Below are 13,950 nucleotides of genomic sequence, written 5' to 3'. Positions count from 1 at the left end.
GAAATGGAAATATTATAGGGCTGTTGTGAGGAATAGTAAAATAAGGTCTGTGAAGCACTTGGCAGAGTATGTGGCATAAAGTAGGTTCTCAGTAAATGATAGTTGCTGTTATTGTTGAGACATTGTTGTGTGGTGGGTGTGGTTGTGGCCTTTGGTTTTTTTTCACCTGATACTTTGGTTTTTTTCCAGATTATGTAAGTAATATATGTTCGTTATGTTTATATATGTGTTATATAATATTTATGTATGTATGATATGTATTGTAATTTACACATGTATTTACATATGTATTATATAATTCTCAAATGTATTTTTGTCTCTGTATATCTGAACATATTTACACACATGAATATATATATATATATATATATATAGTTACACGCACATATACATAAGACACCCCCATCACTTCTGTCTTCAGAGGAAGACCAGAAATAATTTTATAACTGCATGTTTTGTACCTAACGGTATAGGGGGTCTGTTAGTAAGGAAGAATGGGATAGTGGATATTGTCTTGGCAACTGCTTATGCAACATAGAGATATACAGTAATTTATTTAAATTTTACCCATTGATGGAAGTCTGGGTTGGTTCCAGAATTTTTTCCAGATAATTGCAAATTATATTTTAATTCTTGGAAATCTTGAGTAAATCATGGGCTCTTTGTTTGAGAGGCAGTAAGCCTTAGTCTTACATCTGTTGATATAATAATATTTCACCACAGTTGTCTTGAGCAGTTGTGAAGGATATTTATCCCTCATCTTTCAGAACCGAAATGTCAGATGGCAGTCTGGATTTTAAATGCTGTGGGTGTTGTGAAAGTTCGCAGTTGGGCAGGTACCATGGAATGTGACAGTCTGTCAACCTAACTTACTTACAAGGGTGCAGGGAAGCAAACTGAAGGGAAAAAGTGCATCAGGAGGGTTTTTTTGTTTTGTTTTGTTTTTGCAGGGGGGAAGGTTGAAATGGGTAGGAAGAGTAGAACAAAAAAAGTACTTACAAGAAAGAAAAAAAAAGGCAAACTGTTAAAAGAAGGCTTTTAAGTACTGTTTCTCAGAGTTTGGTCTGTTGATAGGATTTCCATTTAATTTATCATCCAGTGTGGGACACTTGACAGTGAGAGGCTTTTACCCAAAGGAATGCTGAAACAGCTGGCATAAACTGGGACATATTTATGCTATCTCTAGACTACGTGCATCAGAATATCTTAGGATTTTTATTAAACATGCAAAATCTTGAGCCCTATCATATTTACAGAAGCTCATGTTCAATATTTTCTCAATTTGTTTATCCTCTGAATCCTTTTTTCTCTAATAGCACCTCTTAATGTCCTGTGGAACCAGTTTTTTGGGCAGCATGGAAAACTGGTCTAGAGAAAGTAGCACTGATCAAGGGAATGTTTTTCAAGGCTGCATTAATTATATAATATGAACTGTAGGAAAGAGGAATATATAGCTGTCATACTGCTGTGAGAAACTAGAGAACTGTTTTCACTTGTTTGTTTATTTTCACAGGTATTGTTTTCTCAAATGTTTTCTTTTTCTATGACTTGGTTAGTTCTAATGCATTCTCCTTTAGTCCCTAATGTGTTTGGTGCCAGATCAAATCCATGAAACCAAAACTTGAATGGACTTTTGAAAGAAGGAATAAAATTGGCTTTCCATTAATGATGTATAAAATGAGGACACTTGCTTAAAATGTTTTTCTTGCTGCTGTTATCTAAGATAAGCATTTATGAATTTCTTTACCATTCACTTTAACTTTCAGCAAGCCTGTCTTTTATTGTTAAATTAAATGATTGTACCCAGAAGACAAATTTATTTTGTTTAACGCTTTCACAAGAAGACCCTATTGCTCATATTTTAATATCAGTTAAGTCATTGAAACAGTAACATGGCAAGGAATAACTGTTGTTAAACTTGCACACATTTTTCTTTGTATATCAGATCACAAAAGAGGAAGAGCGAGAGAAGAAGTTTTCTAGAAGGCTAAATCACAGTCCTCCTCAGTCAAGCTCCCGATACAGAGAAAATAGGTGATTGATTCTTTGAACCATGTTCAATGTTTAGACATTGCTTTTATTTTATTGAATATTTAGATTTGATTTTCTTTTACATAGGGGTAAGTAATATCTACTCTTTTATTGGTCTAGGAAAGTGTTAACTCGATCCTTTTCTACCAAGAATATCTAGGTGAGATTTGTTGGTCCTGGAAGTGAGGTTTAGAACAGTGCTCAGCATATGTTGGTTATTGTTATTATTTTTATTCCTAACTGCAAGTTCCAGTGAAGTCTTAATGTGAGACCTTTTTTGTCCAAAGTTTCCCTTTAGAGTAAATACATTATTTTTCCCATTAAGGCTTCAAAAACATTTAGAGTGCATTGCATGTAGTATATGCCTATAAGTACGAGACTGTGTACAAGACAATATATACTATAGGACATATGTACATATCCCTTAATGTATAGATGCATTTGTGTATAAAATGAAGACTTCAAAAGAGTTTTCTTTTTCCTTAGCAGGGGTTTTAGAGTACTTTAGCAGATCATGTTTAGTTTTTCAGTTTTTTGAGTTTCCTATGTTTGTATTTTGATGGTGGGATAAAGAATCATGATGGTACAAGAATAAAATAGAACTTTTGCATTTAATGGGAGTTTTTCCTGTATCCACTTAAATATTTTCATATAAGTGATCATATATTTCTTTAGAAGTCGTGATGAGAGGAAAAAAGATGATCGTTCTCGCAAAAGAGATTATGATCGAAACCCTCCTCGAAGAGATTCATACAGAGACCGGTACAATAGAAGGCGAGGGCGAAGTCGCAGTTACAGCAGGAGTCGGAGTCGAAGTTGGAGTAAAGAGAGGCTTCGTGACAGGGATAGAGATAGAAGCAGGACTAGAAGCAGAAGCAGGACCCGAAGCAGGGGTAAATAATCCACATATATGTATATTTTGGTTGGCACTTTCATTGTGAAAAAAATTCTGTATTTGAGGGTTTTAAAAATTGTTTTAATTTTGTCAGTGTTATCTTTATTTTTTCTATTTTGATGTATTTTGTGTGTCTAAGTGAATACTTTTTAAAAATTTCTTAAAAAATTTTTATTTTATACAAATTAAAGCCACAATGAATTACCACTGTACACCCATCAGAATGATTGAAATTAAAAAGACTTGCTCTACCCAGTGTTGGTGAGGATGGAGATAAGTGTCTTTGGAAGACACTTGAACAGTATCTTAAAAATGTTAAGCCTATACCTACCAAATGATCCAGTCAGTCATTCCACTCCTAGGTGTTTACTTAAAAGAAATGAAAGTGTATTTCCACACAAAGACATATACAGATGATCATGGCAACTTCATTTGTTATAGCCAAAAGCTAGAAGCAATCCAAACGTCCATCAACAGGTGAATGGACGAACAAATTATGGTATATCCATAGAATGGATAAAAAGGAAAGAACTATTGATACATGCAGGAAAATGCATGAATCTCAAAATAATTATGCTGATTGAAAGAAGCCACACAAAAAAGTGTGTGTGTGAGAGAGAGAGAGAGAGAGAGAGAGAGAGAGAGACATAGAGACATAGCATTTTAGAAACTGCAGACTAATCTATGATGACAGAAAACAACTTAGTGGTTGCCTGGGATAAAGTAAAGGAGGAATGGATCATAAAAGGGAACAAGGATACTTTTGGGGGGTGATGAGTATGTACAGTATATACCTTATTTTGATTGTGATGTTTGGTTTCACAGGTGTATACATAGACCAAAATTCATTAAATTGTACATTTTAAGTATGTTCAGTTTATCATATATCAGTTAGACCTCAAAACTAGGAAAACAGTTAAAATTTTTCATTTCAGATGTGTGAGTTTACAAGAGTGTCTCATTTCCAACATGCATATTTTTCTTTCAATGAGTATTATTGAAAGGGATATATTGCAGGCAGTAAAACAACTAAACACCTTAAGAGTAAAACACCTTTACTCAACTTAGATTTTTACTACCCTTGTGACCTTTATTGTATAGTTACTTTTAGTCTTTAGGAAATAATGTTTATGGCTTTTGTATAAGCCCTGTATTTCTCTGTTACTCTTAGTTTCCCCCCCCCCCCCCCCGTGATCTGGGTGTATTAGGCCTTTCTGCACATTGCTTCACTTAACTGATCTCCTTAATGTCTTTTCTCTTTCCTTGGTAAATTTTCTTTTCTTAGCCCAGTTAAGTTCTTTGTGTTTATTATGTGCTCCTTTTTCCTTCTCTTTACACATCCATTCTCATCTTCAACAAATAGTGTTCATTGTATAAAGCCATGCTAGGACCTTTGAATGGAGGACAACTAAATGTTCATCACAGAAAAAATAACCATACTTATATTGTATATATTGTTTTGTTGGCTAAAGTTACGCATGCTACGATTGCAATGAAGAAAATTAAAAAATTCTCTGCTGTAACTAAAACTGAAAAGAAAAATCTCATTAAGTACAGCAAGTTTATGTGTGCTTTTTTAGTTTAGGTCATATTGAAAAGAAATAGCTTATCTTGGAACATTGTATATACATTGAATAGTTTTTAAAAGGAGGATTGTATAAAATTTGAACTTTTTCTCTATGTTTAGCAAAAATATTGGGTTGGCCAAAAAATTCGTTTGGGTTTTTCCATAACGTCTTATGGAAAAACCCAAACGAACCTTTTGGCGAACCCAGTATCTATTTCTTAGCTTGGGGACATGTGTGTTTTTTTTTTTTTTTTAAATAGAGTGTATTTTTATAAGTCATTTATATTTTGTTGCAGAAAGGGATCTGGTAAAACCTAAATATGACCTGGATAGAGCAGATGCATTAGAAAACAATTATACTCCAGTCTCTTCGGTACCTAATATTTCATCTGGCCACTACCCTGTACCTACTTTGAGCAGCACTATTACAGTAATTGCTCCTACTCATCATGGTAATAATACTACCGAAAGTTGGTCTGAATTTCATGAAGACCAAGTGGACCATAACTCGTATGTAAGACCACCAATGCCAAAGAAACGGTGTAGAGACTATGATGGTAAGCCTGTCAACTATTTCATGAGGTATCGAATTAATATTTCCAGCTGAGTAACTTCTGTAAGTTTAGGTTATACACAGTTACTCAAAGACTTAACCTATTGGAAATAGTGGGAAATTAGTTTTAAGCACTTCATGAATTCCTCAGTATATTACTGAAGTCTTTATTAGTCACCACTGACTATTGAATATCAATTTAAAGGTAGTGTTTATATGCACCAAGTCTTAACATATTTTTGGAATTTGCCAAACAAGAGTAATATCTACTGAGTTACCTACCAGGGGATTGGCTACTGAAACATTCTTGACAAAACTTACTTCTTTAGAAGTCAGTGGTTATTACCATGTAAGTAAAACCTAGAAATGTGAATATCACCTATGTAAGCATTTTATAAATGAATTGAAAACTCTTTAAGATTTTACTGTAAAAGTTTTGTAAACTGTATTAAAGCTGTATCATGTTGCTAGCTGGGTATACTCATTTTAATTTGGTAATATATTTTTTAGTGGGTATGTTAGCTATATTTTCACTTAATATATATTTTATATTACTGGAAATGAGTAGGTAGCTCTTGTGATATGGTTACTTATACTTGCCCAGTATTAAAAATATTCCTATTTTTAAATATCTCCACTTTTGTTAACTTAGAGAAAATGTATATGTCCAGCACTTGTCATATGTCTTTCTAATTGTTCTTCCTCACAGAAAAGGGTTTCTGTATGAGAGGAGACATGTGCCCTTTTGATCATGGAAGTGACCCGGTAGTTGTAGAAGATGTCAATCTTCCTGGTATGCTGCCTTTCCCAGCACAGCCTCCTGTTGTTGAAGGACCACCTCCTCCTGGACTCCCTCCACCACCACCAATTCTTACTCCCCCACCTGTGAATCTGAGACCCCCAGTGCCACCGCCAGGCCCATTACCACCCAGTCTACCACCTGTCACAGGTAAGTAAATATGTTTGCCTATACTTATTATCTGTCCATTCATAGTCTTTTATAAAAGTTGATAGTTTGATGCTTGATTTTGTTAAAAGTATCTAAAGTAATCCTGTAGATGCCTGCTAGAAACTAAGAGTAAGATGCTCCCATCTGGAATATACTGTTTACTGTGGTTTAGGGTGGCCCTGAATTATGTATGTTACTGATGAATCCCAGCTGTCTGTAGTCCTTTATAGCTTAAGACAAACCAGTTTTGGAATACATTAAATGAATATTTTACCCTGAAAAACTCATATAGTTGTAAGAGCTTGGTGTTTGTAGATATTATAACTTGCTAAAGGAGAATATCACGTTTGGATATACAATAACTTATTTTATTTGTTTGCTTTCAGATGATATTTCTTATTCTTTGGTTTTGACAGGACCACCACCTCCACTTCCTCCTTTGCAACCATCTGGCATGGATGCTCCCCCAAACTCTGCGACCAGCTCTGTTCCTACTGTGGTAACAACTGGCATCCATCACCAGCCTCCTCCTGCTCCACCCTCTCTTTTTACTGCAGGTGCGGTTTTGGCCCTCTCTGTATTAATAATGTAATATACTTTAGAGCAGAGTTTTAGGTGAGGAATTTAAAAATGTCTAGAGAGTGAATTGCTCTATCAAGTCTATTTTTCTTACTAAAATTATATGGAATAAAATGTGGACATGGTGAATACACATTAAATATAAGTTCTCAGTTACACTTTTTAAAAAACTAAGTTTTTAATAACATTTAATTTTTATAAGACTATTTTTAAAAATACATATACATGTTAGTTATGAATTAGTAATATGTTACATAGTTGACTTTTTCTATTATCAATATAAAAAATGACCAAGAGGAGTTTTATAATTGTTTTTTAATTGCAGTTTTTGTATTACCAGATACATACGACACAGATGGCTACAATCCTGAAGCCCCAAGCATAACAAACACTTCCAGACCAATGTATCGACACAGAGTGCATGCGCAAAGGCCTAACTTGATAGGCCTAACATCAGGGGATATGGATTTGCCACCCAGAGGTACTATGATGAATCTTTTCTTCTTATCATTTTCATAATATCAAGAGTGGCAAAGCATTTAAAAAGAACAGTCGGTCCTGTGTTTATTGGGGTTGAGTAAGGGATGATGATTATGTTTGTACCTTGGATCCTTTGGTCTCACATGAGAGAAAAGGTAATGTGTGGTACCCTATCTGTGGTGTTGGTGACATTTTATTCTGTCATCCAAGGGGAAAGGAATTTCCCCAAAGTCCTTATTTTCTAGCTTTTTGGGGGTATATGCTATCATTTGTAGTCTTAATTGGTTCATTTAAACTCCTTAAGAATAATGCTTTAATTCCTAAAGATAAATTCTTTTGTAGTTTAGATCATGAAATTAGCTGTACAAATTTAATGCTTGATACATATTTTATTTTTGTTTGCTTTTGACATGTTAGAATTTGATACTGGTTTGCTTATAATATTTTAAGCAAAAAATTATATTTTAGAAAGTGACTTGTTAGCTTTTAAAATTTTCTTAGAGGAGACAGACTTTTTGGTATAATTTCTAAATGGGAGAAGAAGATAGAATTTAGACTGGTCCATAAGCCAGGGCAGGAAAAGTGCTATACAGAGGTGCAAACTAATACAAAGGTTCAGAGGAGGGAGAGTTCACATTAATTTGAAAGATGGAGCAATGTTGTCAGACATTATAGAAAATATTATACAGGCCAGTAAAAATATATCTTTTTTCCTAACTACTTCAACTAACTTTTTTTTTTTTTTTTTTTTCTTTTTGCGGTATGTGGGCCTCTCACTGTTGTGGCCTCTCCCGTTGCGGAGCACAGGCTCCGGATGCGCAGGCCCAGCGGCCATGGCTCATGGGCCCAGCCGCTCCGCGGCATATGGGATCCTCCCAGACCGGGGCACGAACCCGTATCCCCTGCATCGGCAGGCGGACTCTTAACCACTGCGCCACCAGGGAGGCCCCAACTAACTTTTAAATCCCATTTTCTTTCCAATCTTTCCTTGCCATCTTTTATTTCTAGTAAAAAAAAAAAAAAAAAGAGTCATTCATTGTCAGTTGTGAATAAAAGTCCAACTTGTTTAAATAAGTAACAGTCTGTACCTAATGTGGTTTAGTAAACTTGTGTTTACTTACACTTTGCACTTTTTTTGTTCATTAGAAACTGTCAGATTCTGAGCATCTACTTTGAGTGTTCAGAGAACTTTCTGTGGTGGAGGACTGAGGAACATTTTAATTTATATCCTGTGAGATCACAGGACAACATTTCATGTGGATGTCCCTTTCCGCCATCTTTTAAAGTCTCCTTGAGGCATTCTAATGACTTTCATTAATAACAGCAATAGAAAAAAGGTTTCTTAACAATTTTTATGTAAGGGAAATAAGATTGTTTGTAATTGAAAAGTAGCCACTTAAGATTATGGCTGTTCATGGTATTTACTCATCCCTTGAGTGTCTCCTACCTGACTAGTTCAGAGAAAACCCCTTCCTTCTTTGGGTCACTACTTAGCACTCATTTTCTTTTCATTATACCAGTATTCCTTGCTCTTACTGGAACCTCTGACATCAAATCATCTCTTTCTTACCTTGCTGCTTTGGAGTGGCATAAATGTATGCCACTATAGATCAACATTTATTAGACCCATCGCAAATCTAGGACAGTTTTTTGCTGGTGATTGAGAGAAGACAGAAGGATCAAACCCCTTGCACATAAATCTTACCATATAGAAGTTGGAATTATGGGAATTTCAGCTCCACATGCATGTAGTTACAAGTTATAGGAAATGGCTCTATTGAGATATAAATGTCTGGTGTGCCTACTTAGGAATTTGAATGCCTTTTCTTATAGAGTCATTATACATAATGATTATTTTAGTACTTTTTAAAGTTCTTTAGATACATCATGTACTATTTCTGTAAGCTGGTTGAGGAATATATTTTCCATTAATAACATTGTTTTTATGTACCAGACAACTGATTTAGCAAACCATTTAAATTGAGGATTACCTATATTTCTATTGCCTTATCTTTTTTCAGTCCTCCTCCCCTCAAAATGTTCTCATCTATTGCCCATTTGTTTTGAAATTCACTGGCCTGGATTGTGACATATACATAATTAAAAGTTTATAATATTGTTCATTATATAATTATTATACATTTCGAATAGCCTATAGATGGCCTCATTTATGTTTGTCACAGACTATTATGTGATAACTATATTTTTATGCTTCATACTTTCAACTTCATAGGAAATTATTGTTACTAAACAAATGAAAAAACTTTAGGCCTTTTGATGCCTGGAATCAAAAAAGTGATAATTGTACTTTCTAGATTTCTAAGGCAGTGGAGAACTTGATAGACACTCCCTTGACTGGATATAGATAGGTAGGAAGAAGGGCTAAGTGGTTTTTCATTTGCCATCAACAAAACCAGTGCTGAAAACGTTAAGCAGAAAAACAATTTATTAAAAAGGTATCAGGGGAAAACACAGTAAATACAACTACTAGACACATTTACTAATTGTATATCAAGAGGAACTTGCTTCTGTGTGTTTAGCGCTCCTTCTTTTAAATAAATAACAGTGAAAGAGAATATGAGTGAGAGAATACAGATGAGTAGGAGCAAACACATCACTGCCTTTCTTGGTGAACCTTCAGATAAAGAACATATTAAAGTACAAAAAGAATATTGGATAGCTCAAAGACTCTTTAAAAGGGCTAGTGAACATGTTTGGGAGGCAGGAATAAGGCCAGAAATTCTGTTGCAGAACTGGTCCTGGGAAGATACCACTTGGCAAAGAAACTACAGCTTGCACTGTGAATGCCAGCAATGCCAGATACTGGATGTTTCCACCCGATCTGCTGTCGACATGTGGGATAAGTCAGAGTTAGCCAGAAAAAGGGGGTCGATAAAGCACATATATCCTGTGCTACTTTTGTGAAACTGGAAGATCTTTTTGATTAGGAACAGAGGGAGTAAGGGATATGGGGGTGGGGAGATAGGAGGCCAATTAAAGGCATTTGAAAAATTCTAGAAAAGAGATGATAAGTAGCTAGACTAGGGTAGTAACAGTGGGAAGTAAGAGATTTAAGTTTAGTGGAAAGAGTTGACAACACCTTTAACTTATTGAATTTGGGGACTTAGAATGGGGGTAATGGAGAAGGTGAAATGAAAGACACCAGGTTTCTGTTTTGGATAACTGGGCAGATGATAATATCATTCATTGAGAGGAAGAACAGATTTGGTAGGAGGATCTCCTGCATGGAGATTATAGTGGTAGCCATGAGAGAGATTGTGCTGAAACAGATCCTAAATTCTTTTGGTTAGTTATATGTTTAGAAATACTCAGAATAAGAGTTATATAACCAATTTATCCATCTTTTAAGAAAGGAATTTTAAAATATATTTTTTCCGTGTGGACTAAGGTTAGCATGTTTTAAACTTTGGTGTCATTTGGGAATAACAGGTTAAATGTAGTTTTGTGTTAGTCAAACTCCATCTAAGTGTATGTTAAATGTTGAAAGTAGCACATATTTACAGCTCTTTTGCACTGCATTTCAATGTTGAATCTTTACCTTTTTAAATTCAACATGATTTTATTATGTTAATATGCTGATGTTTAAATAAGCAACCCATTTCAGTCACAACTCCAAGTTATTGAGTCTTAAGGTTACTAGACTAGTGTTAACTTTTAAATCTTGTAGATTGTGCATTTAATTTCAAAACTATAAACTCAGCCCCAAGATGATTTATTTATTATTAATTTGACATATGAGAATTACTGATTATTCTTCAGTTAAGTGTGAAAGGAATTCAAAATAAGTTAAAATCCCTTAGATGACTATATTTAGATATACATATATTTCTATTCTAAAATGTATATTTGGACAAAAATCCAGAACTTTGTTTTTAATGCAGATTTAAGTAGGTGGCTACGATTAACAGAAAATATTAATCTATGCTTTCTTTTCTTTTGTTTCAAACAGAAAAGCCTCCTAATAAAAGCAGTATGAGGATAGTAGTGGATTCAGAGTCAAGGAAAAGAACCATTGGTTCTGGGGAGCCTGGAGTTCCTACAAAGAAGACTTGGTTTGATAAGTAAGCTGGCAGGGGAAATTGAGGAATTTTATTATGCAGTGATCTTTAGGATCGCTGCAGTATTATTGTGACAGTATAGTGGTCTCTTTCAAAATAAAATTTATTCTGTAGGCAGTCCCCAACTAAAGTGTATAGTATTTGTTTTCTAAAAATATGTAAGTTAGTTGTCTGGTACTTGGAAGGTGCTTTCTTATAGAAATGGTGTGGTGGTTGAGCACATAATTTTTCCTATTTGTACCTCCCCCTACCTTCACAAAAAAAACAACAACCCACCCCTTAACTTAGCAATGTTGTTGAATACTAGCTGTCTAGAGGATAGTCACGAGCCTACTCTTAGGGAAGGAAGGAAGGGTTAGGTATGAGAGGAGGCTTTACATGTGGGCAGTTCCTGTTAGGAGTTAGAAAGCAGCCTTTGTGGGGGTAGGGGAGGCTGTGTGTTTGATGATTCGTTTACAAATTTGCATGTTTGAGGAAAGACTGGGATCACACTTTTAGAGCTTTAACATATGTTTAATAATGCATAATTTCTAGTTCTGTCTCTGCCTTTAATTCTGTGATTTAGGGCAAGCAATGTAACCTCCCTGGGCCACAGTTTTGACCCCCTTTCTTCAAGTGTCAAACGTATGGTCTACAATTCTGACTTTTTTTTTTAATTGGAAGGAGGTCGAGACAGTCATTTCTTGCTTTTAATCAATGTTTTGAAGTAGGAAATATTTCAATAAGTTAGCCTTTGCAGAAACGGCAAAGGTTATATAGGCAAATTGACTGAAAGAGGGTGCTAAGACCTTTCCTGCTAAGAACTTTAAGTAGGAGTGGAATAGAAGTGGAAAGGAACAAATGATATGGAAGAGCCCTTCTCACTTGGCTTCCATGAAAGATAATGAACACTACTCATTTGGAAACTTCATTTTTTGAGGAAAAAAAATAAATTCCCTTTATCAACTAGCAATTCCAATTTTGAAAAAAAAATTGAACTTAAGTTGCAAAACTTTATTCCTTTGTACTTGTAGGGATCAGGATTTATAAATGAATGTATTAATTAACTTGATTTTTGTTACAGACCAAATTTTAATAGAACAAACAGCCCAGGCTTCCAGAAAAAGGTTCAGTTTGGAAATGAAAATACCAAACTTGAACTTAGAAAAGTTCCTCCAGAATTAAATAATATCAGCAAACTTAATGAGCATTTTAGTCGATTTGGAACCTTGGTTAACTTACAGGTAAGAGCTTTGAAGTGATTCTGTTGTCTCTGCTTAATTATCTAGAGAGGGACTCTTAATATAGTAAGAAAAATAGTTTTATAAGAAAATATTATGGAAACTTTGGTAATATTCTAAGTTTAGAAAATTGGATATGAAGTGAAACTTTTTATTTTAGGAAAATGTGTGATTTTGAATAACCTATTTACTTTCAAAAGGCAGGAGACTTGATTGATCTTATTATACACTTTTTACCTAATAGAGATTATCATAAAATTACAGCAAAGTTAAATAACCACAGTGGTAAAATCTAATCTTAGAGTAGTTTTCATTTCCTTAGTTTCACGTTAGCAGAATGCTTCAGTCAGATTTATTTTTGCTGCCGCTATGGTGGTACACATTTAATAGATACTTTGGGGGCCCAAATACCAGGTAATCCATAATCAGTTTAAACATTTACTTTTTTCTCTTCCACTTTTGAACGTCTGTTAAGATAAATATCAGTGTAATTTGTATTTGATTTCACCTAAAATTAGACCTTGGCTTAGGTATATGTTACTTGTGAGGTTATTTAGTATTGAGTTTACATTATGTAATATGTTGAAAGTTCAAATAATGTTGGGCTTCTTCTCCAGTTTGTGCGGCATTCTTTTGAACTAAATTATTTCCCATAATCGGATAAAAATAAGAATAAATGTTAGAGAGTACAGCTTAAGTTGATATTTTGGAAAAATTTGTTTTCTTTCCATTTAAAAAATAATACTATAAAAGTAATAGATGAGGACTTCCCTGGTGGTGCAGTGGTTAAGAATCCACCTGCCAATGCAGGGGACACGGGTTTGATCCCTGGTCCAGGAAGATCCCACATGCCGCAGAGCAACTAAGCCCGTGTGCCACAGCTACTGAGCCTGCGCTCTAGAGCCCACGAGCCGCAACTACTGAGCCCTCGTGCCTAGAGCCCGTGCTCCGCAACAAGAGAAGCCACCACAATGAGAAGCCTGCACACCACCACGAAGAGTAGCCCCCTCTCGCCGCAGCTAGAGAAAGCCCTCAGGCAGCAACGAAAACCCAACGCAGCCAAATCAATCAGTCAGTCAGTCAATCCCTAAAATGAAAAGAAAGTTCAACAAAAAGGGTGGGGCAGTAGAGATTTATATAGAATTTAAAGAAAATGTGTTCAGCTGTCTCTTCTATTCTCCTCATATATACCCATAATGTTATTACATTATTGGTAACAATTTACCATGTGTTATTTTGGATTTTTTGTTTTGTATTTCTGTGAGTATGTATCTACCTATAAATCAGTATGCAAACTTGAAAATGTGTACATATTTAAAAGTATGTGGGTCCCCAGTATACATATTACCCTGTAGTTATTTACTGTATCTTGAATATCTCTAAATATCTTTTTATGGCAATTCGATTTATCTACCACGTTTAGATCTAGACTTTAAAAAGTTCTTTTCCTTACACAGTTAACTACATTAGTAATATTAAATTTAAAGAAGTTTAAAGCTGAGGGTTAAAACATGGTATCTCACTATTGTTTCAACTTGTATTTCCTCAGTTACTGGTGAGATTGGTATCTTATCTCTGTACAGGTCCTATTGCTGTA

At 34.8% G+C, this 13,950-nt stretch overlaps 1 protein-coding gene across 17 annotated transcripts in view; it reads left to right on the top strand.

Moving 5' to 3' along the window:
- The window catches only part of RBM26 (RNA binding motif protein 26), an 85,213-nt gene that overhangs the window by 28,703 nt on the left and 42,560 nt on the right, over nt 1-13,950 (top strand). For 9 of the 17 annotated variants that reach the window (XM_060079670.1, XM_060079661.1, XM_060079659.1 and 6 more), the window contains exons 4-11: nt 1,946-2,034; nt 2,707-2,924; nt 4,790-5,050; nt 5,756-5,995; nt 6,382-6,552; nt 6,900-7,055; nt 11,025-11,136; nt 12,197-12,356. In XM_060079670.1, the coding sequence (XP_059935653.1) occupies nt 1,946-2,034; nt 2,707-2,924; nt 4,790-5,050; nt 5,756-5,995; nt 6,382-6,552; nt 6,900-7,055; nt 11,025-11,136; nt 12,197-12,356 (1,407 nt within the window). The remainder of the gene's footprint in view (nt 1-1,945; nt 2,035-2,706; nt 2,925-4,789; nt 5,051-5,755; nt 5,996-6,381; nt 6,553-6,899; nt 7,056-11,024; nt 11,137-12,196; nt 12,357-13,950) is intronic. The other 8 variants (XM_060079674.1, XM_060079672.1, XM_060079667.1 and 5 more) reach the window with 3 other exon arrangements.

The sequence above is a fragment of the Mesoplodon densirostris genome, chromosome 17, assembly GCF_025265405.1.
Source record: "Mesoplodon densirostris isolate mMesDen1 chromosome 17, mMesDen1 primary haplotype, whole genome shotgun sequence".
NCBI classification, from domain to species: Eukaryota; Metazoa; Chordata; class Mammalia; order Artiodactyla; family Ziphiidae; genus Mesoplodon; species Mesoplodon densirostris.
The sequence above is the reverse complement of the archived record's forward strand: the minus strand, read 5'-3'. Positions and strand labels throughout refer to the sequence as shown.